This window comes from Labeo rohita, chromosome 22 (assembly GCF_022985175.1).
Source record: "Labeo rohita strain BAU-BD-2019 chromosome 22, IGBB_LRoh.1.0, whole genome shotgun sequence".
NCBI classification, from domain to species: Eukaryota; Metazoa; Chordata; class Actinopteri; order Cypriniformes; family Cyprinidae; genus Labeo; species Labeo rohita.
Window position 1 is genome coordinate 21,583,349 of NC_066890.1, and position 26,855 is coordinate 21,610,203.

The window sequence follows — 26,855 nt, forward strand, 5'->3', positions numbered from 1 at the left end:
CTATGCCAAGGTTTGCTCCTTTTGTAGCTAAATACAGGCAAAGATTCTGCTTGGTCATGAGTGTTATGTAACCGCTCAGGGACTTTTGTTTCCCTGAGGTTATCTCCATGACAACAGGGTTCAAGTCTCTTGGGACTTTTGGCACACGCGACCCTTATTCGGGGCAAGACCCCTGGGGCATGGGGGAGGGACACGTGTGGGTTAAAGGTCGTTGGACACTGCGGACACTGAAAACGAATTGAGAAAGGGTTACGGTGACACGGGTCGAGGTCGCTGCAAAAAATGCTTTGCATCCATAGCATTAGTTGCGGTCAAAGAAGTCCATTCTGGCCATCAAAACCGTGATGACCTTTGGAACGGATGGCACACGCCACCGATTTAATCTGATGGACAACTAACTCACAATCCTGTTTCACCCTCAGTTTGGCAAGTTTCCTTCTTGAATCAATCTATGATCTTCTTCCAATGCCAAGTAGGTAAATCTTTGCTTATGTTGCATAGTACTGCCTCTGGAGATTCTAGCAGAAATTTGGCAGGGGTTACACCTGCCCCTCTCCAGAGGACATGCATGACTCAATATTATAGTAGTCGATGAATATGGGTTCTTCAATGACCAGTTAAACTTTTACATCTGGCTACACCCTTGCCCTCTTTCTCTTCAGTTTCAGGAAACTTTACATGGTTTGGTAATCACAGTGTAGGAAACAGAGCAAGGAGCCAAATAGAAGGTGGACAGGAAAAAAATCAATACTTTGCGTGTCCAGTGGCATATACGGATGACAAATGCTGCAACAGAAGACGCCAAGATCAGTTGGCCAATGTAGAGAGAAGAATGAATCGAGGGGAATGAGTTGGGAAAAGAGTCGGGCCCCCACTCTCTCCTTCCTCTTCCCTTTGTTTTTCCCTTTTTCTTTTCTTGTGAACTGTAACGTGTTCCTCAGTTCGCATTGTTATTGCCTGACAACCTGCTGACACTCATCCACCAACTCCCTGAAATTCTTGCTGCCTCTCCCACAGTCATTCGCTCTTGGTTTCACATCCATATTTCTGTCTCAGAGCTTTGCATATCATATTGTATAGTTACTATTTATTACTTTCTCCACAAGTTAAAAGAGTCTGGGAAGGAAAAGGAGAGAGAAAAGAAGGGCGTCGGGATGAGATTTGTGGCTGTGGTCATTCCAGCAGCTCTTGTCCCACCTGCCATCCGTCCATGATGGAGGGGGTGAAAGAAGAGTAGAGTGGGGAGCTGCATCTCTCTTTCCCTCGGCTAACTCACCCTGACAGGCGGGAACGCAGACTGCAGAGAGGAGGAGGACGACGAGGAGGGGCCTCAGCCCCCACCCTCCAATCAGATGCTCCCTTCGCTCTCAGCCAGTGGCAGCAGGGCAAAAACAGTAGCAGGGCTAAAGCTAGTGGTCCTCTCTTCTCCTCTCCTCTTCTGCCTTCTCTTTTCCTAACACTCTAGGCATGGAGTACTATTCCTCCATCTCCTGGGCGTCACGCCTCTCTCCTCCACCCTGGCTGACCACTGCAGTGCATCCACGAGGTACCCTCTCTTTCTCATATTCTTTCTCTCTTCCTTTGGCTCTCTCCCACATACATTCTATTTGGCTTGTTGCTATCGTAGATTGTTCAAAAGAACTTTTTGGTCAATGCAATGCTGTTGTGATCCTACTCCGTTTGTCCTAACGAAACAGGACCTGTTCGTGTTGGAAATGACTATGTGTGTAATTACGTAAAAGATCTTCACTTTTAATGCAACTGATTATCCTAAATTCACTATGCTGCTCTTATGGGTTAAGTTCTGCCTTGCATATGTTAAGCACTGCATTGCTCTCAGGGTTGTAAAGTAGTAAACAACCGTTTATGTATTGACCCCACCATGAACAGCAGGTGCTGTGGTGGAAAATATTCCCTCTCCTCACACTTGATCGTAACTTGATGGAATGCAATTGCACAACTTTTCTGTTTCTATTCCAACGTGCATTATGCTTTTAACATATTTGACTGCAGCACGCCTATTACGCGTTCAAAAAAAGAGAAACGTGCATGAAATAAGCCAATCGGCATTATGCAGATATTTATTCACAAACGCATTTTCTGCACTTATTTTTCAGCAGGGAATAAACTGCTTTTTAGGGATTGCTTTTACTACCTCTCCCAAAACAAAGTTCAGTTTTGATGTCCAGATATCCGATTAGAGCGGCATGGCACACTTATGCATGGCCTCTCAAATGGAGAACGCATTTCCAGGCTGCACATTTCTAAAACCAGTGTGTCCACCCCCTCTTCGGTCTCTTGTATTGATTGGTTAATGGCATTATTTGTGGAGTGTGCCTCTCTGGACGTAAGCCCTTTTTGGCCCCCTCGCTGTATTTGTGTGTGTGTTTGGTCAATAGAAGGCCATTGAGGCCTGACCGATGGTCATCTTTCAGCGTTATTTGCTTTCACACCAAAGGTCAGGGGGGGGGTCAGAAGAAGTCAGAGGGTAATAAGTTTAACCCTGATAGAGCCAAGGTCACTCATAGCGTGACTCCAACGAAACCTAATCAATACTCTCCTTACACCATCCTCTTCCTCATATTCTGAGCAGGACTCTTTTCTTATTCTTAAAAAGTCACCATTTGCAGAACTAAAGGTGTTACAAATATTCAGTGAGATATCTTGTAAATGTTTTATTTTTGGTATAATCCCATGTTTTGTGGCTTGTTACTTTTTTTTTGGTTTTAAAGCCATTCAAAGATGTTCATGTCGTCTTAGGTGCAGCGAGCCAATTGTTGGAGGCAGCGCAGGGCAACACCCACCCGACAGATTTGTGAACCTTCTGGAAATTATTCACTCTGCGCTTCTGCACCTGCACATCTCGTTCTTAACCCTCGTTTTTAAACTGATAATACTGTCACAAAATCTAATATCACTGTTAAAAATTCATATTCAAGAAAGACAGTCTTTAAACGCACTGCAGTTCGCTATGGGTTTCGACTTCACGTCACAAGTCCTGAGAGAAAAACAGCAGGTGTTTGCGCATAATACCTTGCGATAGAGACCAACTAAATGTTTAAACATGAACCAAGTACGAAAAACGGTAGTGTGGGAAGGCCACCGGCTGGGCCACTGCATACGATAAGAGCCTCCATCTTCACTGAGTCAGCCATTTTACTACAGTACTAATCATTTATGGCCATCCAACCTACATGTTGACAGTAGCTATTTTTACTTTTTTTCACTTAAGTTTTGATATAGTTCTAAATCTACAATAATCTACGAATACATCGTTCACTTTGTACGAAAACCGAATGGCGTGTGCATACAGTGTGATCGCAAATTCAACTAAAAATTTCGTTTAAAATGTATGGTTTTGCAAAAAAGAAATTTTAATTATAACAACAACATGGTCCAAAAGTAAATGCACCATTTCCACAAACTCTGCGTATCAAGAATTCAATTGATTCGCTCTCAAAATTCAGAAAAAGGAATTATGCACCAAACGAGACAACATACGAGATGAGGGAGCACCGCCTAAATGACTGCTGAATTTTACATATTGCCAAAAATACCGTCAGAATTGTTTGTGTTGAGTAAATCAACTGTTTCAGATTCCTTTATGATTAGAAAGTTTTCCTAATTCGTTTATTTACATACTTGTAAGCAGAGGCACGAGTATCCTTTGATCTTGAGGCGTCAAAGCCAGGTTGACGAAACTTACAACACCAGACTTAAAAATAAGACACAAACGAACCAAAACACAGACTAATAACTTTCAGACATAACTAGTAAGCAGATGCACAAGAATCCTTTGATCATCTTGTAGTGCAGGTTAACAAATTTACAACAAAAAAACTTACACAAAATACGATTTCAAAATAAAACCTAAGAGTACTTTGTAAAATCTTGGTTTGAGTAAACGTCGTATGTTAGCGTACGCCATGCTGTCAAAACAGATGTGTTAGCTCATTAACCTGAACTCCTTAGGGAGCTGTATTACAATACAGGCTATGTGGGATATACTTGTACTTCTACTATACAGCATCACCCGTTTAACCAGGCCAAATACACTCAGTGCTCTTTAACACGCACATACTACATTCCTCCTGTCCCGCCGGACAGAACAAGGGGAAAGAGGGAAAAGGGAAGTGCTTTTTTTTTTTTCACATCTCTCTGTTTGTCTCCCCATCTCAATAAATTCTCCTTATGATCGCAGCTTTTGCAAGCAATGGTTAAACAGGAAGAAGTGACCTGCAGGGTGGAACGCCTATCAGCAAGCTGAAGATAGATCAATGAAGGGGGGCCATTGAAGAAGGAGAGCTGTGTGCTGCTCTACAGTCAGAGAGATAGGGTGGGATTTCACAGACTAGCAGCACATGCTCTCACCACGCTGAGAGCTGAAAGACGTATAGTACACGTGTGTGCTTGCAGTAGAAGGCCCTGACGTTCTTGGGACTGTCGCTTTTGAGGAAAAGGCAAGGTAAGACGCCTTTGCGATAATATATTGAAATTATCCCGATGTTGCACATATACGTTAATACGGGCAGGGCTCGAATGATAGATTTCGAAAACGTAAAGTGTTTAGGCATGCCGTAGAGAATTACTTCATTGTAAATTGTACGTTTTGCGGAGCAAACTTTCTAATCGTTTTATTTTTTATTTTTTTATTTTTTTCCCCCGCAAAAAATGTGCTTTGTCACCATGGGCCCCTGGCCCATATGGCACCGCCAGTAATTCAGTTGATTGCAGTAATGCATTCATTGATTGATCACTGAAGCCACTACTGTACAAGCACATCTGCTCGCTTCACAACGAAACGCAAACTAACATTCGTTTTTTATGAAATAGAAATAATAATAATAATAATAATAATATGATGTGATACTACTCCTACTACTAATATTTGTTAATATTAAATATTTTATTATTTATTTACTTGTACTTGTTTACCAAATGTGCTAATTTTATTTTTTAAAAATGTGTTGTCATTTAAATTCAATTAATACATTAAAATATGTGCAATATGTGTTATCGCCACACAGTTTGGCTAGTGGAAATTGGTGCAGGTACAGCTTTAAACACATATATGCATTCTAACAGTAGTGTTATGTTACAAATGTTGGAAAATTTGATTCTGGTTACATTTAGGCAGGGGGTCGATCACAGAAGGCTTCTTTTGTCTGTAAGCTATCGCTAATTAAAGATGACTATTACTCTAATTACGAAAATGTCCAAGACGTCCAAAGTAGGAAAACTTCAGAGAACACAATATAACAGGCCTCATTAATGAGACAAGTGCAACACCATGGATCCTTCTGTCAAGGACTGGTCATATTGTCTTTTTTTGTTTTCAATTTTCTACCAGACAATATGACGACAGAGGGGGGTCCCAGGCCACATCCACTGCCAGAGAAGCTGTTCCACTTTTCCAATTGTTTTTTTTCCTCTCGCCCTCTGCCCCCGGTGGGAAAGTATTTAGGACTTTAGGTCTGTGACAAATAAAAATGTCATCCCTGCTCAAGTCTGCCGCGATTGTTTGTGGGCAAACCGGTGCTCGGAGGTCTTGAGATGTTGCCGTACAGTGAGAGGAGATGCTGGGAATGGCTCCGTCCCCTTCACACGCCACCTTTGGTCAAGCCTAAGTTCTGGAACACCGCTGGCCTTTCCTTAACAATGCCACTCGCCACATAGGGGGTCCCCTCGAACCCAGAGCTCAAACAAATTCACATAGAAACACCATTGTACAGTAAAAGCCTTTTCAATACGACCACCAACTGACACAGCTCGTCTCAGTTTAAGGGGGGAGGAAAGTGACTCAAAAACAAGTAACAATGAAAAAGAAATGTGTATGAGTCAGAACTGTGTAAATCTGAGATACTGGAAAAACAAAAACAAATTCATGTGTTTTTATACTAAAACAACTGCGCTATATAGCGATATTTGTAAAGCATTCACCACTTGGGAGTTAATGGGAGGGGCACGTTTTTGTTTTGAAACAACCGATTTTTAAATACAACGTGATACAGGCAAATGGATTCGGCTAAAACGGTACGGTGTTTACTTGAAATCTTTTAATATATATATGTATATAAAAGAGTGACGTTCACTCCTATTTGAAATCTATTGGAAAACATTCACGGAGAACAAAGCAGATTGACAAAAAATAGTTATTTGAGCAATATTTGTTATCGACATCTGACGTTTGAACATAAAAGCTGTAAAAATCTTGCTTTTTGCAAACATATTTATAGAGACAAGAGCAAATGTTGTTCCACACTTTAACCCTTTGATTTCGACATGGGCGGTTGTTGACCTAGTTTCGACTATCGGAAATATTTTGATTGAACGAACTTGCAATTACACCACACTTGCTATGTCAGATTTCTATTACATTTAATTATTATTGGAAAATGAAAAATTTTCTATTTATTTTTCCTTTGAACCTTCAATTAGCGAACAGCGCAAATTAGGCAATGAATGTCCGTCAAAGTTTCTTAACAGTCACATAGTTAGATAATCTTAAAAACTATAATAAAATCCTATACTGATCTTTAATTTGTATGAATTACATTCAATTCAACAGCAAAATACAAACTGCGACATACTGCTCACGTTTTCACATTTTCTTTGCTGGGTATCAGGTGTTCGCTAGTAAACCTCTTTTTCCGCAAAAGTTGAAATGGTCAGTATACAGCTCCCACAAAAGCTAAGCCCCTCATGCTTTGTAAAAGGTCTGCTAGTTTTGCGAAGAACTGGCCTTTGATCTGGCCTACACGACTTAGTCTAGCAAACCCACAACGGCTACTCTCTCTCTCTCTCTCTCTCTCCCTCTCCCTCCCTCTTTCCCTCTCCCTCACTCCTTTCTTCCGTCTTTCTCAATTTGTTGCAGTGTTCAGGGGTGTCAAAGGACCCGAGCTGTGAATCTAAAGAAGAGACGGCGAGTGGGACATACACATCGGACGCTCTGACAATGCCGGCTCAGGTTCCTGTGAGTTTGCCATGGCGACCAATGGGCCCTGACAGCAGCGGGGATCACGGTCTTGCAGAGGAAGGGTGTGTATATGTGTGTGTGTAGCTGAGGGGGTGTGGGGTTATTGGGGGACACACGCCAGATGCCTTGGGGAGACGCCCTTCGGCTCACCAGCTGGGAGAGGCTAAACTGCCCCTCACGCGACGGTTTTCGGCCTTAACGGATTAGAGTGTTTGTTTACGGCACACTTCGGCTATCATACGCTGACTGACAGAAAAACAATTATCATATAAAAAAGCGATTTTTAGCTGGTTTTGTTTCAGAACAGAGATTTTACATTAGACATGAGTGGTGATACAAAATATGGTCATCGTACAAAAATAAAATTGTTTTTCAAGTTACCACTGAATCAAAATAGACAATTCTTATTTATGGAATATTGGAGTGCTTATTTTAAGCTAAATTTTAAATGCCTCCCTTTACACTCATAATAGTAAAGGTTACAATAGGGTTTTTTTAACAGCGGTGCCATAGAAGAACTATTTTGGTTCCCTGAAGAACCTTTCAGCAAAATGTTCTAAAAAAAGAACAATTTAATAGAAAAACATTTTTAAGATCTTTTGGAAAGAGTTCTATAAAGAACTTTTGTGGAATGGATAATTTCCATGGATGTTAACAACCCGATCTCGCAACAGTTTGACAAGGTGGCTAATTTGTATGAATTTGTAAGACTGAAGTTGTAAGAATTTGTATGAATTAGCCACCTTCTCAAATACATACAAATTTCTGTGAGATCAGGTTATTAATTGGTGAATAATAATAGTATGTGAAAAATCATATTTTACAAGGTGGCAAATTTGTAGGAATTCATAGGAAAGACCAAACCTAACCCCGTCCCGAAACTTAGCCGTCACAGAAATCGTACAATATCATATGAGTGAAGCTGTACGAATTAGCCACCTCATAAAATACGTACGAATTGACCATGAGATAACGTTTCTTCATGGAACCATAGATCCCAATAAAGACCTCTTTCGTATGAATTCATGCACTTGTGAAAAATCGTACATATTTTATGACGTGGCAAATTTGTAAGAGGATGACACCTAATTTTGCCCCTAAACTTAACCATCACACAAATCATGCAAAAGCGGTGCCATAGAATAACTACTTTGGTTCCTCAAACAACCTTTCAGTGAAATGTTCTAAAAAGAACAATTTAATAGAAAGAACATTTTACAAATCCAAAGATCCTTTGGAAAGCATTCTATAAAGAACTTTTGTGGAATGGAAAGTTTCCATGGATGTTAACAACCTGATCACACAGCAGTTCGTACATATTTGACAAGGCGGCTAATTTGTTTGAATTCGTATGACCTTTACTTGTACAAATTCATACTATTTGTATGATACGTATATTTTTTTACGAAGTGGCAAATTTGTAGGAATTCATACAAAGGACAAAACCTAATCCCACTCTTAAATTTAACCCTCACAAAAATCGTACGAGTGAGATCGTACCTTGTAGAATACGTACGAATTGGCCATCAGATAGTTTTGAATGTTCAAAGTTCTTGACGGAATCATAGATGCCAACTCGTACAAATTCATATGATTCGTAAAAAATACTACGTATTTTATGAGGAATTCATACAAAGGACCATGCCTAACCCCACCCCTAAAATTAACTTAATTATTAAAAAATCGTATGTGTGAAGCTGTACGCAAAAGCCAAATCATAAAATACGTACGAATTGGCTGTGAGATAGCAATGGATGTTAAAAAAGTTTCTTCATGGAACCACAGATGCCAGTAAAGACCTCACTTGTATGAATTCATACAATTTGTGAAAAATTGTACAGATTTTAGGAGGTGGCCAATTTGTAAGAATTCATACAAAGGACCACACCTAACCCCGCCCCTAAAGTTAACCGTCACAGAACGTATACAAAATTGTACGAGTGAGGTCGTACGTATTAGCCACCTCGTGAAACACCACAGATGCCTCACTTGTATAAATTCATATGATTTGTGAAAAACCATATGTATTTTATGAAGTGGCAAATTCATAGGAATTCATACAAAGGACCACACCTAATCCTGCACTTAACCTTCACAGAAAATGTACGAGTGAGAACGTACGAATCAGCCACCTCGTAAAACAGGTACAAATTGGCCATGAGATAACAATGGAGGTTAAAGGTTCTTCAGGGAACCACAGACAAGAAGACCTCGCTCGATTTGTGAAAAAATGTACGTATTTTAAAAGTTAACCGTCACAGAAATTGTACAAAATTGTAGGTCGTACGAATAGCATTGGATGTTAAAGGTTTTTCATGGAATCATAGGTGACAATAAAGACCTCACTTGTACAAATTAATACAGTTTGTGAAAAAAAGGTACGTACTTTACAAGGTGGCACACCTAACCTCGCCCCTAAATTTACCCATTACAGAAATCGTACAAATTTGCACAAGTGAGGTCGTACAAATTAGCCACCTCGTGAAATATGTACAAATTGGCCATGAGATAGCATTGAATGTTAAAGTTTCTACATGGAACCATAGAGGCCAATAAAGACCTCACTCGTATGAATACATGCGATTTGTGAACAATCGTACGTATTTTATTAGGTGGCAAATTTGTAGAAATTAATATTAAGGACCACACCCAACCCCTTCCCTTTAACTTAACCATCACAGAAATCATACAAAATTGTATGAGTGAGGTCGTATGAATTAGCCACATCGTAAAAAATGTATTAATCAGCCATGAGATAGCGTTGGATGTTAAAGGTTCTTCATGGAAACATAGATGTGAATAAAATCCTCACTCATACAAATTCATACGATTTGTAAAAAAGCGTACGTATTTTACAAGGTGGCAAATAACCTAACCCCACCACTAAACTTAACCATCACAGAAATGGTACAAAACCATATGATTAAATTTGTACGAATTAGCCACTTCGTAAAATACATATAAGTTTTTTTTTGTTTTGTTTTGTTTTTTGAGGGTGAAACAATAATTCCATCCCATCAACAATCTGTAATTCACATGAGATTGCAAATGACAATGCTCTAATCAGTTCCCAATGGACAAAATCAAGTCCCACCCAACATTTTTTTTCTCATTCAAGAAGCCATTTCTGTTTGTACATACGTCACCAAAGGAAAGAAAATATGCTTGGGATTTATGTTTCATGCTGGCTTTAAAATTATTAAAATGACATCGGCTGAGGTTTGACCAATTTGATAGTTCAGTGCTCCCAACAGATAATAGTTCACGCTAACGAAACATGGCCAGTGCAAACCATGTTCATCCTGCAAACTTTATTTAATGTAGTCTGCAATATATTAATTTTACCTTGCAAACGTTGAGGGCAAGTCATGCAAACTGTCCGTGATCGCATCTACTAAGTGAAATTTGCACCAAAATACAGCTAAGTTTGATTTTGAATACGCCATGAAATAAACATTTTCCCTTTTATCCATTTTTTAAATTGACCTTGTAATTAAAATGTCACAATGTAGCCATGCTAGGCTTTTCCAATCATTCTGTCCGCCTAAACTCGGACACCTTCTTATGATTTTCTGCAAGCTCACGTTCAGATCTGCCTCCAATCCAATCAGCAACTGGATTTTTTATTTTTTTGATAATACATTACAAAAGACTGTATGTCACAATATGAACAAAAAGATCTGATCTTAACATAAAAAAAATATGTTAAGACTTTTTCTTAACTTCCTTCAAGTTGAAGAAAATGTACTTTGCATTTAGCGTTGTTTTTCTCTAACACATGTGATTTAAAAAATGACCTGCAGCCTATTTTTGGGTCACAACCCACCATTTGAGAACCACTGATAATGCTCAGTTTAAACCCAACCTCGCTGTAATTGACTAGCATCACAACAAACAGCTAAAGACGCAATGGACCGACTGGGTAATCTCTGCAGGCAACTGTGATGTGATTACAGTCTCACATTGACCTGTAGGGGTTGAGTAGTCTGTTTACACCCAAAAACCTGAGAGAAAACTACATCAGCTGCACCTGAATCTGAATTTTACGTAAGTACTACATCTGTGCTAATGTCAATGCTAATCTGTTTTTGCAATTTACGCAAAAATGATCAAACAAGCGTCTTATGTTTCACCGAGGAGCTTAAGTAGTTGGTAATGTGTTACCATCTCTGGGGCGCGAACATCTGCGCGCCCCCTGCTGGAGGACTCCGGTATTGGCGGCTGAGTTTTGGCATAATCTCAGCTGGCAACTGTGAGTAGTGTGTCACCCCTCTCACAGGCGCTGCTGGGGTTCTGTCACACTCAGCACCCGCACACCATGACGAAATAACATTGGTCTTCATCGGACAGAAAAGAGAAACCTGTGGAAAAGAAGTCATGACGCGAAATCTGTGGCATGGCAGAAATGCAAATGTTTAAAATGTTTGTTATTCATTCATTTGATCACATTATTTATCACTCACAGACTTGCTTACCCATTCCCAACTACAATCCATCCATCATCTGTGAGAACTTTCTGATGTTGGTGATACTGCATCAGGAACTGATTGGATGATATCTAGGAGCCATCAGTTCTTGATGCACTCCCTTCAGCATCGAAAGAGACACCCGCCGAGTCTTTGAACTTTTACAATCCAGTACATGGATGTGAACAATATTAAAGTGTAAGAGATTGTTTTGAACAGTTTATAAAGATACTACAAACAGAATTTATAATCTGTTTGTTTGAGCGGCCAGATATAGTAATTAGTGTATTGCTGTGGTTATTTTTCCAACTTGTAGAATTGGTGAAACATCATGTTACACACTGTTTTGTTAATTTTTCAATAAAGTTACGATACTTTACATATTTTTCTGAATAGAAATGATCTCTACTCTCCATGACACCAAAACTTTTAACCAATATACTTTAAGATACATACCCATGTGCTCATTTTTGTACATACAATAGCCCCAAAGTATTCTAACACCTTTCAGCAAGACACACTTAAAATGTCTCTGCATTAGAGCACTGCATTTTTGACAGTTTAATATCTAAATGACATTTGGTTCGATATTCGCAACGCAAAAAAAACATTTGAAAAGCGTCGCCTCAATGCGGAGTCACAGTTTTTGCCTGAGAAAAGATACAGCGCCATCTGCCGGTTAACTTAATTCTGTGCAACTGAGCTGTAGTTTGAGTAAACATTAAAATTATACATTTTTATACAGTGAAACTTGGTGTATGTAACAGATAAAAGACATTTCGTATTAACGACGGAAACTAGCTTTGAAAAAAATGATATACTGCATCTGTAATAAGTTTAACAACTTAACAATAACAATGAGCGCTACAAGTACCTTGTGCCACTGTTTATTATCGTCCCCTAGTGGCCGCCAATGCTATTACCATTGATCAGCACATGGAGTAACTCCACTCTGATTAGTCGCTTTTAAAATTGTATGCAGTTTGAGAGCGTCGAGATTGTAGCATTGTTGTTCAAACGACTTCTGTTGTACCATTTAAGAGTTAAAAAACACCGGCAGCTCATATGAGCTCGAAGAGAGGCAGAATTAAACGCACCAAAAATGTGCGTAATTTGGATTCGTTTGATGCGGCTTCACTAGCGCAATCAATAATAGAGGAACATTCAAATATTATACCTGTCGGGCGACAGTTAGAGAGGACACCTCCATCCAAAAGTGAAAGAGTCACAATACACCAGCCCAGCAAACCAAATGGTTCGCCAACATCAGGACAAGTGGTCAAAGAAGAGCTGTGTGGCCAGGTAAACAAACAAACAAACAAAGCGATAGTGTGTTTGTCACATACAACTGCAAATGTACTAAATAATAGCCTTTTTTCTTTACGGTTATTCCTTTTTTCTATCATGAGAATGTTTTGGCTGTCCTCATCCATTCGTTTAATCGATCAACTTTGTCACAATAACCCACACAATGAACAAATTGCTAATTGTTGTTTTATTTCTGATCTATGGCAGAGTAATAATTAAATTGCCCTGAGACTAAACAATGAAAACATAATAAAATAGTTCTGTTGGAATGTTTATTGTTATTAATAAATTAAGTTAATGAAATGATGTATGTAATTGATACTTATTAATATGCAAGACTGGTTTGTTACAAATTTCTCACTTGAGAATGTGAAAAGTTTAATAATTAAGTAATTCATCTTTAGAAACCCATCAAATTAACATAACTGATTTAATTGACAATTGTCAATATAATTAAAAAAACTAATTAGTCTATTTAAACATTTACATTAACACATATGAAATGAAAGCTGGGTCATTTTGTGTCAACTCAACCAGAGGTCTCTGGCTCAAATGTTTGATTTTACTAATATTTTTTTCTGAATAAAGACAGATATATTGATGAAATCTAAAATGTCACAGATGTATATTTACTGAGTAATCTACTATTTTGTAGTGGGGGTCAAAATGGCAATTTCCTCCTGAGATTCAGAGACAAATTGCAAGGGGGTAAAAATGAATTAAAAAAGATGGCAGTGTCATAATGTTACTTCTAGACAGAGATCAGTAGGTCTGTTAGTAAAAACTGTTTACTTTAGCAATCTTTGTTGCATTGTGTGCCAGTGTTGACCATTCAAAAATAGGGAAACGGCATTTTTCAAGTTTTTTTCTCCAACGTTTGGATGCCTGTACCTCAAGACGTTTTAAAAATATCTTTACCTTTTACGATATTGGGTTTTAACAAACTTTCCTTTTGGCATCTTTGTTTTAAAAGCCTTGTATGGTTCGGTTCGGTTCCAGAGATATTGGAATTTCAGTATGGCTCCCGGTGTAAACTGTTATATTATACACATTTTCAGAGCTCTAAAATCAAATGTGGGTCATTTTGCAAAAATATGATACTTATTTTATTTTAAAGAGGAATGTATGAAGAACAAGTGCTGTTGAAACTAGAGATGGATCTCGTTTCCTTCCTTCAAGACAACTGCATAAAACCTTAATATTCTTTTTCCAAATTTTGCATGCCTATAACTCAAGAAGTATTAAAGATAATGCAATATGATTTTAGATTCTAGCTCTTAATTAACTTTTCTTTTAGAATCTTCATTTTTAAGACCCTACATCATTCAGTCTCAGAGATATGGGGATCTCAATAAGGATCCATGTCCAGATTGTGGAATATTACCCATTTTCAATTTTTGAAAATCAAATGTTGGTCATATTTTTGCAAAGTGACCCACATTTGGTTTTTGATGACTGGAAATGTGTAAATAATTTAATATTTACACCTGGAACCAAATCATATAGGGCCTTTAAAACTAAGATGTCAAAAGGAAAGTTTGTTAAGAACCAATATCTAAAAAGGCATTAAGATACCTTTAATACTTCTTGAGTTACAGACATGCAAATTTTGGAGAAAAAAGTGCTTTTTTTTAAAAAAGTTTCCCCATTTTTGAATGGTCACCATTGGCGCATATTGCAATAAAGATTGCTAAAGTCGACAGTTTTAACTAAAAGACCTACAAATCTCTGTGTAAAAGTAATATTATGATGTTGCCATCTTTCTGAAGCCATTTTTACCCCCTTGTAATTTGTCTCTGAATCTCAGGTGAAAATGGCCATTTTGACCCCCTCTACGAAATAGTGGATTACTCTGTAAATATTCATCCATGACATTTAATATTCTGGCTTTTATCACTATACATGTCTATCTTTCTTCAGAAAAAATATTAGCAAAATCAAAAATTTGAGCCGAGGAAGTTTTTGAAATTTGGTTGATAGTGTATGTACAAATCTACCCTATAATGATAAAAATCCATGCAGTGGTTTTTAATTAATCTGTAAAAATAACATCCTCTTTTTCAAATCAAGCCGTTCCCAGATGCCTGTCAGTGTGTCATTTTGATAAGGTAAAAAGGGTGTTGTTTTACACAACCATTGAGAATTTTTAATCAAAGTATATTATAGACTTTTCATTAAGACCCTAAAGAATCAAATCAACTTGTGGAAAATGGGCATCTGATGACCTCTTTAAAATACTTCAAAAAATTTAAATGCATTAATTTTGTATAGGGTAAAAAACTAAGCAATTTATTAATATTATTAAAAAAAAAAAATGTAAAGAATCACATCAAATTTCTTTCAAAAGAAATAACTAAACCTCCCAAAATCTTTCCAAGGAAATAACTAAACACCTTTCTTGCAATGGATCAAATGAAGTTCTCCAGCACCCTAATGTTAAAGATGAGAGGAAGTCCGTCAGGAGGTCTAGTTCTACAGCTGCATCAGGTAAACTTCATATGCTCACTGACATAAGCAATCATGTTCAAATATCTCTCTATGCTCCTGTATTTGTTGCAATAATTATTGCTTTCACTTCCATGGCTGTCCAGCAACGCCTGGGAATGCCAACCCTGAAATCTTCATCCAGGGAATGGAGGGATACCAATGGACAGACACAGACCTGGAGTTTGTCTATCAAACCAAATGGAAAAAGCAAATTCAACAGGCACAGGTTAATGAAAGTATATTTTCAGATGGAATATTGGTGCACTGCATAATATACGTTATACTATTTTAAAACCTGCTACAGTACTTATTAGGCAGTGTTAAATGATTAAACGCATTGAAATTTTGCATGTTGCATTCAGTGTACATACACAGTGTCACATCCTCTCCTTATTTCCCCATTTATGCTTGAACTGATTATTGTCATTTTAAGATTTACTTTTCATCTTAATAATTAAATTAAACCAAGAGGACATTTTTATGGCATTTTGGTTTACAGCAAGAGTTAAGCAACTTGAAGTGGTCTCTGAAGAGCACGAAGCAAACGCGGGATATGGAGCTTACTGCACTTGACAAAATACAAACAGAGCTTTCTAAGGTAATATACATCACATTTTGTTCTTTCAAATGCACTGTCATAGTATGATGCTTGTAAAAACACCTGTCTGATCTTAATATTTGCGGCTCTGGGGTTCAAGGTGTTGGCATGTGAACGAATACAGCAAATTTCCATGGAAGTACTTCTGAGGTCTCAGAGCTCTAGTCAGCTGGAAGGACTTGATCTCAAAGCCCTCCTTGCACAGCTAAAGGTTGCTGATGTGCACTGCACTACTGCTGAGGAAAAGACAGAGGTCAGCAAACTCAAGACAGAGGTGGAAAAAGCACAAGTATTGAGGTATTGACCAGGCAGCTTGCACACAATGAAAGAATGACTTTCTAGTGGAACTTACCCATGCAGAACACACTAGCATGATGCTAAAATGTTGCCATGTTGCTTCTGTGTCCTGACTTTTATGTCTATGAGACGTTTTATGATCCAAAACAGTTAGCTCATTTGCTAATTTAGCAATTCTACATCTCTTCTCAACATGCTAAATTGTTTGCAGCAGATTAGCAGTGTTTAGATTTCAATACATCATTTTTTGTTTCCAGAGAGAAAGAGAAACAACTCACAAAGGACATTGACAGCTATAAGATGAACATCAACCAAATCAAGGTGACTGATAGCAAGAGCACATCTTCATAACTCATTGTTCGAAATGTGTCTCTTGAATGTTTTGTACATCATTTTCTCCTTTTTTCTGTGTGTGAAGGTAAACATAGATGCACTGACAACAGAAATATCTGCTCTGGAATCCCAGCTGTCTAGCAAAGAGGTTAGTGGATCACTTTTGGCTACTGTTTGCTATTTCCTAGCTGACAATTTTAGCACTTAGCAGATGTTCAAACAGAATAAAGGCCTGTTATGACAAGCATGGTAACTATAAAGTTTTATTAATCATTCTAATTGAGAGATATCTACTGCTACAGTGATAACAACAAAATTGAATGATGTAATTGGAATCATTCTGTTACGTTCCATCTAATGAACAATTAAAAACAATGGCCATATACAAACTGTAAAGTTTCAGGAGTGGCAACCGCATGGAAATACAGGAGTGAATACCCTAAAAATCATTTTGTGTTTGTACCGGACAGAACCGACGTGATGTTTGGGCTTGGCTCATAAAGGTTTTTCTCTCAACCTCCGTCAATAGAGCCGTTGTGTTTTGTTTGGAAGGTTGCTTTGCAGAGCTCACTCTTAAAGGGTTGCCATGTCCACTTATTATAAACGTCACTTATTAATCATCTTAGGGCTTGATGTTTGGGCTCGGCTCATAAAGGGTTCAATTTTAACTCGACCATTGTCAACAAAGCTGTTTTATGTTTGGAAGGTTGTTTCACAGAGCTCGCTCTTGAAGGGTTGCCAAGTCCACTTTTTATAAACATCACTTATTAAGCATCTTGGGGCATAATGTTTGGGCTCGGCTCACAAACTACGCGATTTTAACTCAACCGTCGTAAACAGACTCGTTGTGTTTTATGTTTGGAAGGTTGTTTCACAGAGCTCGCTCTTGAAGGGTTACCATGTCCACTTATAAAGCATCTTAGGGCGTGATGTTTGGGCTCGGCTCATAAAGGACTCAATTTTTATCTCAACGACTGTCAATAGAGCCATTGTGCTTTGTTTGGAAGGTTGCTTTGCAGAGCTCACTCTTAAAGGGTTGCTACGTCCACTTATTATAAACGTCACTTATTAAGCATCTTAGGGCTTAATGTTTGGGCTCGGCTGATAAAGGTCTTGATTTTAACTCAGCCACTGTCAACAGAGCCGTTGTGGTTTGTGTTTGGAAGGTTGCTTTGCAGAGCTCACTCTTAAATGGTTGCCATGTCCACTTATGATAAGCAGTGTTTATTAAGCAGCTTAGGACTTGATGTTTTGGCTCGGCTCAAAGGACTCGATTTTATCTCAACCACCGTCAATAGAGCTGTTGTGCTTTGTCTGGAAGGTTGCTTTGCAGAGCTTGCTCTTAAAGGGTTGCCTTGTCCACTTATTATAAGCAGTGTTTATTAAGCATCTTAGGGTTTGATGTTTGGGCTTGGCTCGGCTCAGCTCGGCTCGGCTCATAAAAGGTTAAATTTTAACTTAACCATTGTCAACAAAGCTGCTGTGTTTTATGTTTGGAGATTGTTTCGTAGAGCTCGCTCTTGAAAGGTTGCCATGTCCACTTATTATACAACATCACTTAAGCGTCTTAGGGTATAATGTTTGGGCTCGGCTCACAAACTACTCGATTTGAACTATATATATATATATATATATATATAGGACTGGATATTAACTCAGCCACCGTCAACAGAGCTGTTGTGTTTTATGTTTGAAAGGTTGCTTCACAGAGCTCACTCTTAGAGGGTCGCCATGTACACATTATAAGCAACACGTCTTAAGCATCTAAGCGCTGGATGTTTGGGCTCAGTTCAAAGCAATCCAGTTAATGGAGTTAATAAATTAGGCAAGTGCAGGTTACAATATTATGGTATTTGGCTTACTTCCAAATAAGTTATCAAATATGGATTAGAGTTTATTTTGGGATTGTTCTTATTTGTGGTTGTTTTCAAGCAAGATCTGGCAACACTGAATCAAAATATACCCTGTGATTTCTTGCACCACACATGAAGAAAGGACATGACTTTCATATGCGTTTAAATATGTCTTGAACAACTAGGTGTTCAGTTCGGTCCCATAAACCCTGTGAAGGATTTCTGTAAATGTGGTTTTGGTTGGAGTCAATTTATTTGTAGAATGTGGTTGTCACTTCTGTAACTTTAAAGGCTGTGACGCACCAAGCCAATGGTTGGCCAACAGCGGGCGTCTTTGCCCGATGCATCATGTTGAGTTGGCATCGGGGCTGTCAGCGAGAGTGAGAACTCTGATTGGATGTTCAGTTTAGCAAACAAATCAGTCCCAGAGAATTAACGTGAAAGTGATGAAAATGAGTACATAAATGCAGGAGGCACAGACAGAATACTGTTTTAAAGTTACGTGACCTTAACCGTGCATTCCAATACACAAATATTTTCATGACAACATAACAGCATAACAGAATTAAGCACTAAAAGGTAAACTGACAACCAAAATTCTAGTGGCAGATGACAAAAATGCAGCGCAATTATCCACTGTTTATGTGAACGCTAATATAGTTATATGTATCATTCTTGTTGTGAATGGGCCTTTAATCTACGAGTTTTCAACTCTGGCCCATGATTTCCATTTTCCTGCAGAGTTCAGCTCCAACCCTAATCAAACACATCTGAACAAGTTACTGAACAAGACTTCAGAATCACTAGAAAGTTACAGGCAGGTGAGTTTGATCATGGTTGGAGCTAAACTCTACAGGAAAATAAATCTCACAGGCCAGAGTTGAGAACCTCTGCTTTACTCCATACTCAATGAATTTTCTTTTCAACTCACATAGGAAGCACCACAGTCAGCTAAACCACGTCAAAAAGCCCAAAGAGGCACTAAACCCTCTACTGCCCCTAAACCCCCCAAACCCCCTGCCTCTCCTCCTGCTTCAAAAACCTCCAAACCTTCGGCTGCTCCCAAAACCTCCAAACCTCCTGCTTCCTCTCGTTCTCCCAAAACCTCCAAACCTTTGGCTGCTCCAAAAACCTCTGAACCTCCTGCCTCTCCTCCTGTTCCTAAAACCTCCAAACCTCTGGCTGCTCCAAAAACCTCCAAACCTTCAGCTGCCCCAAAAACCTCCAAACCTTTGGCTGCTTCAAAAACCTCCAAACCTCCTTCCTCTCCTCCTGCTTCAAAAACCTCCAAACCTACTGCTACCCAAAAAGCCAAGACTGCTTCAAAACCCTCCAAACCAACCACTGCTCCAAAGGCCCCGGAGGGTGATGTCGGAGACCTCCGCCGCTCGAAAAGAATCGCTGCTAAGAAAGAGAAGTGAAGAATCTGCTCAGAAATGCTCCAGATCAGTGTTCCCCAAGTTGGCATCAAGTTCCTTCACCTCAGGAAGTCTTCTTCATATGTTCTGACTTATTCATTCAGGACAGAACTCTTTTTGAAAACATGTTTTAATGAACAAAGATTTAATTTAGGCTTTTAGACTTGAAGGGGGTCGTTTGGTGCCCTCTAGTGGATATTTAGAGTTTAGCATTAATGGACACTGTGGTGGTTATCAGATGTAATTCTGTCTACAGTCTAATGTTTTTACCACACATTAATGTAGTTCCACATGTTAAGAGTGTTTTTTTTTTTTCTTTGGAGATGAATAAACATTGTTCAACCATCCCTAGAGCCATCTGGGTTGTGTGTTGTAGGCCCTGGCTTATTAGGAACATCTGAGAGTTGTATATATGGAACTCTCACAGATAAATTTCCTTTCGGCTCAAACCGCCAGTGTCTAATTGCTAAATAACATCCTGCTGGAAAATCCAGATTAGGTGATAGCGGTGTTTTGGAACATGCTGATTTGTAGATCTTCCAAGCTGGTAGACCAACTTCGAACAGCAAAAGACAGCTAGTCATACCAGTTCAGAGGGTTCATGCTGATTTTTGGGGCACAGATGCTTGAAATGTTACCATATTTCAATTAGCATGTTCTGGGTGTCTTTGAGGACATTGCTATGCGATGGCTAAAGTGTTCTTGTTGGTTGTTAGCATGTTTCTGTTTGGTAGAGTGTTCTAGGTGATTTTGAGGGTGTTGCTAAGGTGTTCAGGGTGGTTGCCACTTGCCAGTCCACTGCTGTGCAATTAATTACATGTTCTCAGTGGGTCAGAGTATTGCTATTTGGTTGCTAATATACTATGTGGTTCCTGGATCTTGCTAGATGGTTGCTAGTGTGTTTCTTAGTGGTTCCTGTGGTGTTCTGACTAGTTTCTACTGTGTTGCTAGGCTGTTCTGAGTGGTTGCCAGTGCATTGCTCTGTGAGTAATTATTCATGTTCTGAATGGGTAGTTGTTAGCCCATTGCTATTTGATTGATAATGCATTTTGGGCAGTTTCTTAAAGTTGGCTAGGTCCTTGCATTTTCTTGTTGATCGTTAGATATTGATAGTGTTTCAGGTGGTTTCTAGGTGTGTTTTGGGTGGTTGTCAGGTCACTGTTACTGTATGTGATTGATTAGGCGTTCTGAATAGTTGATAGCATAATGCTAATTTCATTCTTGTGGTTGCTTACCTCCTGAGTCCTGAAAAGTTCCACTAAAGTGCTTTGAAACATGCAGTGTTATTCTTTGTGTTGACATTTCAGCTGAAACAGAAAGACAGGGCGGGACATATCAAGCAGCCCCACCCCCCTTTTTTAAATAACCAATAGCGTTTCAGAAAATACTAACTCTGTGAACAAGGGACTGATTTCAGCCACGGCTTCAGCAACTATTTACAGTGTAGAAGGTGGGACGTTTCGGATTCTAGAGAGCATTTGATTGGACAAAGTTTGATGAGAAGCTGAAATGCAGGGTGATGTCATTAAAATCATCGATCTGTATTGGCGAAATTTAGAGACCGTAAGTTTTAAATGCTTACATCTTGTAAATGCAAATTTTGACATTGTTTTGGAGCACACTAGCTTATCGAAAACCTTAAGGCTAACATATTCATACTAAAAGCCAAAAAACGTCAATTTTGATTTCATGGGGACTTTAAATGTAAATAATTGTCTGCATCTGAAATCACCACCTCATTCACTATTTCTACATTACTTCACTTATAGAGTCCACTTAAATAAGTGAATTTATTTAACATGATGCTAATGGGCAATCTTTAGTAGTTAGTTATTATGGGACTGAATAATGTCCACTTTATGGACACCAAGAGACTTTTTTTTTTTCTTAACCATTTCATCATTGTCCTTGCATAAATCGTAGGTCTGATCTTATGTAGCACAAAGGGGTTTTTGAAAAATAGTAATAACTTGGCTTAGCATGCTATGAGACCATTCTCATCATGTTTGAGCCCACTTGGAATCACTCTTCTAAAGTTAGTTTTAAATGAATGTTGTTGGAGATAATTTAACTTATTTTGTGGTGATTTTTTACTTTAGACTGGATTTCTACACACACAAATACGTACATGCTTATGAACGGTTGGAAGGTCTGTAAAGGAAACACATTAACGCTTTGCTGACTCAACCAGAGTCACCCGTTATTGTTGGCTTGGAAACAGTGGATGAGAGACCGTGAGAGAGCCCAAATGTGGTTAACATATCATACAGCAGGGAACAACTTCCCCTGGGCTTACATCAACAGATTTCTGCTGGATCAGTTAAAATCGGTGTTGAAGCTGGGTACACTTTCAAAACAGTTGATTTTGGAAATTTTGTTTAAGATTTCTCAATGCTAATGTCTTCCAGACCCTCACTTGTTTCAGATTGTATCTCAGTGTTTCAGAGTGAAGGCAAGTTTGTATTCCAATTTCAGCTTGACACCAGAAGGCCACTTTCATTGTGAGGGAAAAAAGCAGTGTGAATTTCCTGCTAAACATGTTCTTTTGTGTTCCACAGAAGACAAAGTCATCCAGGTTTGGAACAACATGGTGGTCAGAACTCTGAAGTATTTAATTTTTTTAATTTACTGTACCTTTAAGAGTTAGAATGTGAAATCAGACTTTATCTTCTTACAGACAGACATTGGACCGTTTTTGCATGATAGACCAAGATAAGGTGCTTAAACATGCCTGCAAAAGCTGCCCAGCTGTACTAACAAGTGGTTTCCTGTGTACAAACACATCAAGAGCCTTTATAGAGAGATGGGACAGTGGGAACACACTGGCATTAAATCACACGCTAATATAACCGACATAGCATAGTTTTTGTGAGGTATCCTTTTGGCTAACGTCTCCATCAAAAGCAAACTCAATTGTGAAACGGCTGAGCTCATGGTTGAGATAGAAAAATTTCATTCACTTTGCTTTCACAAGCAGCCATCTGCTATTCGCTCTCATTTCATCAATGGAACAATGAGTCAGAGCAGGTTAAAAGGTGAATTTTCGGTCTTTGCAAAGTGTAGCCTGTGGTTTATGACAGGTCTTGAGGGTCAATCTGGGGCTTAATGTAATAAAATAAAGATATAAAAAAATCACCTCTTGTCCATCAGGATATGGAATGTACATTCCTAAAAAACTGTTATATATTTATCTTAATTAAGTTGGCTTTCCTTTCCTTTCCTTTCCTTTCCTTTCCTTTCCTTTCCTTTCCTTTCCTGGTGAAAAAAAACAGCATATGCTGGTAGGTATTTTTTGATGCTGGTTTAAGCTGGTCCTTTGCTGGTTTATGCTGGTTTTAGCTGGTCATGTTGCTGTTCAAGGACCAGCATAAACCAGCATCAAAACATACCTACCAGCATATGCTGTTTTTTTTCACCAGGGTTTCCTTTCCTTTCCTTTCCTTTCCTTTCCTTTCCTTTCCTTTCCTTTCCTTTCCTGTTCTTTCCTGTTAAACATATTTTCCCTGTTAAACATGTTAACATACTAACAACATGCTAACCATAATAAAAACATGCTAACAACATGCTAATCGTGTTAAAAACATGCTAGCAACCTGTTAAGATGTTAGCATGTTAAAACATGCTGGCATGTTAGCAACATCTTAACAAATTGCTAATCATATTAAAAATCATGTTAGAAACATGATTATCAACGTTAGTAATGCTGAACATATTACGCATATTATAAACATGATTAGCAACATGCTAATAATGCTAACATGCTAATCATAGTTAGAAACATGTTACCAACATGTTAACAACATACTAATCATGATAGAAACATTATTAGCAATATGTTAATCATGCTAACAATATTCTAATCATGTTACAAACCTGCTAACACAATGCTAATCATCCTAAAAAACATAATAACAACATGATAATCATAACATGTTAATCATGTTAGAAACATGTTATTAATATGCTAACAACATAGTAATCATCATAGAAACCTGATTAACATTTTAGTCATAGCAGTAATTTCTTTATTTGTCCCTTTACAGGGCAATTTATTATGTTAATGATGTAAAAACATGCTAGTTATGTTAACAACCTGCTAATCATGTTACAAACATGCTAACAACATGCTAATCTTGATAGAAACATGATTAGCAACATGCTAATAATGGTAAACATGCTAACAATATGTTATGCGTGTTAAAACGTGTTAGCATCATGATGATAATCCTGAAAACATGCTAACAACATGCTAATCATATTAAAAACATTAACAACAGGCTTGTTACAAACATGCTAGTCTTGATAAACATGATTACCAACATGCTAATAATGGTAAACATATGCAATATACTAAGCATGTTAAAAACATGTTAACATCATGCTAAGCATGTTAAAATCCAACATCATAATCATTCTGAAAACATTCTAACATGCTAATCATGCTGAAAAAACATGTTAGTAATGCTGAACATATTAAGCAAATTATAAACATGCTAACAACATGGTAATCATGACACATGAGAAACATGATTAGCAGCATGCCAATAATGCTAACAGCATCCTAACATGCTAATCATGACAGAAACATGTTAGCAACATGTTAACAACATACTAATCATGATAGAAACATTATTAGCAATATGTTAATCATGCTAACAGCATTCTAATCATGTTACAAACCTGATAATACCATGCTAATCATCCTAAAAAACATATAAACAACATGATAATCATAACAACATGTTAATCATGTTAAAACATGTTATTAACATGCTAACAACATACTAATTATCATAGAAACCTGATTAACATGTTAGTAGTAGCAGTTATATCTTTATTTCTTAACAACATGCTTATTACAAACATGTTAACAACATGCTAATCTTGATAAACATGATTACCAACATGCTAATAATACTAAACATATGCTAGCAATATGCTAAGCATGTTAAAAACATGTTAACATCATGATAGATTGATGATTAGGAACATGCTAAGCATGTTAACAACATACTAATGCTAGAAACATGATTAGCAACATGCTATATGTACTACAGTCATGCTAGGAACATGCTAAGCATGTTAAAACTTGTTGGCAACATTCAAACAACATGGTAATCATGCTAGAAACGTAATTAGCAACATGCTATTAAGATATATCCTTACAACAGCTTCATCTTTCAGGCTAGGATTTCTCAAATCACCTTCAAAGTTTGTTCTTAACTATATAATTTTAATGTATTTACAATTTTTTAAATGCAATATTCTGTATCTAATACAGATTTTAAAGAATCATGTAATGGCTGTCACATGAGTCATCTTTGCACAGAAATAAACTACATTTTAAAATATATTAAAGCAGAAAACAGTTACAGTTTTAGAATTGTAAAAATATTTCACAATATTCCTGTTGTTACCGTGTTTTGATCAAATAAAATGCAGCCTTTGTGAGTAAAAGAGACGTATTTTAAAAAAACGTAATTATATTTTTATTTGAATATCCAAGTTTAAAATTCAGCTAAGAGTGGTGTTATGGTTTTATATCGGTGTATTGCTAGAACTAAGCTGCATGCAGGTAGTAAATTTATCACTGCTGTAAATGTGACCTATCTGTTGTGCTCCCCAGGTTTCTTTGTTTAAATCTGTACTTAACCTAATTTTAGGTTATTAGAATACTTCTCTGACATCAATCCTGAAATACTTTGACCAAGGCTTCACCGCAGCTGTAGTTTGCTCTAGCTGTATGTCATAGTCATTTATATCAAGTTCAAGCTTAGTTTTTTCTCATTCCAGCCATACAGTACAAATATAGTGCGTGACAGTGTTGTAGTGACAACTTAACATATAAGTGCCTCTGTCAAATACCCGTTTACCCCTCATAGCCAAGCGGACATGGTGCAAGAAACTGAGAAACAAGATTTACTGTCAATTTTCACCTTGTTCATTACTTAAACTGGTTGGTTTCACATTATCCTTGTACTGAACCTGAGGAATATCTGACCATATAAATACATTCTTGAAACATGGCCAGTATTGGGCTCGAGCTGAAGGACCTTGTGTTTGCTTATTATACGTGTAAGTTCAGCTCACTTCTCATTCGAACCTGGAACATATTTAGTTCAATGACAAAGAGAAATAAATGGAGGAATCGTGTGATTACGAGCAACCACGTTCTTTCATATCTTTAACGGTCTGTTTCGGTCTGCAACAGTACTTCATTCATCAGTCCGAGCTAGTTTGGGGTTGCTGTTAGCATGCTAGCAGCTCATGAAAGCCTATTATTATGATGATAAATGCGTTGAGCTGGAAGCCACATATGTTGGTGTAAGAGATTAGCTTCTGTTTTCCTAGTATTAGCGGTGAGTCCTCAGACAAGGTCAGCGTGGGAGATTTTAGGCCCGAAGAAAGCTGTTATCGTCCTGTCCAATGGATACCACCGATCTCATTTAAAATCCATTGCGCCATTAAAACTAACTCCTTTATTATGGAGGCAACTAGCTCAGGGTCAGTCCTTGACTAAGCCCTGGACTGTGATTTACTTCCAGCCCAAATAAAGCAGTTTCCTTTGTTTTTGCTAGTAAGACAGATAGGCGCTTGTATTAGAACAACCCCAACTTTGATCTCACACACTGATCCTTTAATTGCAGCCTTTGTGCTCAAGGATTTGACATGTTAGTTATCCAAACCTTAGTGTACTTCCCATTAGTACCCCACTAGAGGTCAGTGTGGCACTAGAAGCCACCTGTGTAAACTTCTGCTCATTCAGCCAAGGTTTAGCTTGTTAGCGTTAGCGTTACTCTGTTAGCCAAGTAGGTAGAAAACCAGGTTGCAAAATCATAAAACAAAAACATATCTCTGTTACTGCGTTATTACAGTAGACATTACCAGTGTTTTGCAAGTGCATATTTTCCCCCTCTTTCATTCTACCATTGTGCCATTTGTTTCTAGAGACCTCTTAAATATGTAAAATAGGCCTGTCTACTGCCTCAAGTTCAGTGTCGTGATGACTTTGGAGTCTGGCAGAATTCATTAGCATGCTATGCCATTTCTGCTGTATTAATAGGTTTCTGAATGGGTTTTTGGTTAAATGCTTGAAATAAGGTCTGTAGTCTTTTATTT

The 26,855-nt window shown here is 38.0% G+C and overlaps 1 protein-coding gene and 1 long non-coding RNA gene across 2 annotated transcripts; both read left to right on the forward strand.

Annotated features, from left to right (window-relative positions):
* The first annotated feature begins 1,428 nt into the window (after positions 1–1,428).
* Positions 1,429–6,011, forward strand: LOC127153791 (uncharacterized). Its single transcript, XR_007825335.1, has 3 exons — positions 1,429–1,546; positions 4,202–4,465; positions 5,351–6,011. It is a non-coding gene; the product is annotated as an uncharacterized LOC127153791 (long non-coding RNA).
* Positions 6,012–11,283: 5,272 nt separating this feature from the next.
* On the forward strand, positions 11,284–20,071 carry si:dkeyp-34c12.1 (uncharacterized protein LOC570187 homolog). The gene is made up of 8 exons (XM_051094201.1): positions 11,284–12,744; positions 15,129–15,237; positions 15,342–15,463; positions 15,737–15,835; positions 15,936–16,132; positions 16,390–16,453; positions 16,551–16,613; positions 19,254–20,071. The coding sequence occupies exons 1-8, from the start codon at positions 12,508–12,510 to the stop codon at positions 19,737–19,739; spliced, it is 1,377 nt and encodes a 458-aa protein (XP_050950158.1). The 5' UTR covers positions 11,284–12,507; the 3' UTR covers positions 19,740–20,071.
* The last annotated feature ends 6,784 nt before the right edge of the window (positions 20,072–26,855 follow it).

Coding starts and splice junctions, on each gene's coding strand:
- si:dkeyp-34c12.1 (XM_051094201.1), top strand. CDS start 12,508: ATGAGCTCGAAGAGAGGCAGAATTAAACGCACCAAAAATGTGCGTAAT. Junction 15,836..15,935: donor TACAAACAGAGCTTTCTAAG/GTAATATACATC, acceptor CTGGGGTTCAAG/GTGTTGGCATGTGAACGAAT. Junction 16,454..16,550: donor TGAACATCAACCAAATCAAG/GTGACTGATAGC, acceptor CTGTGTGTGAAG/GTAAACATAGATGCACTGAC.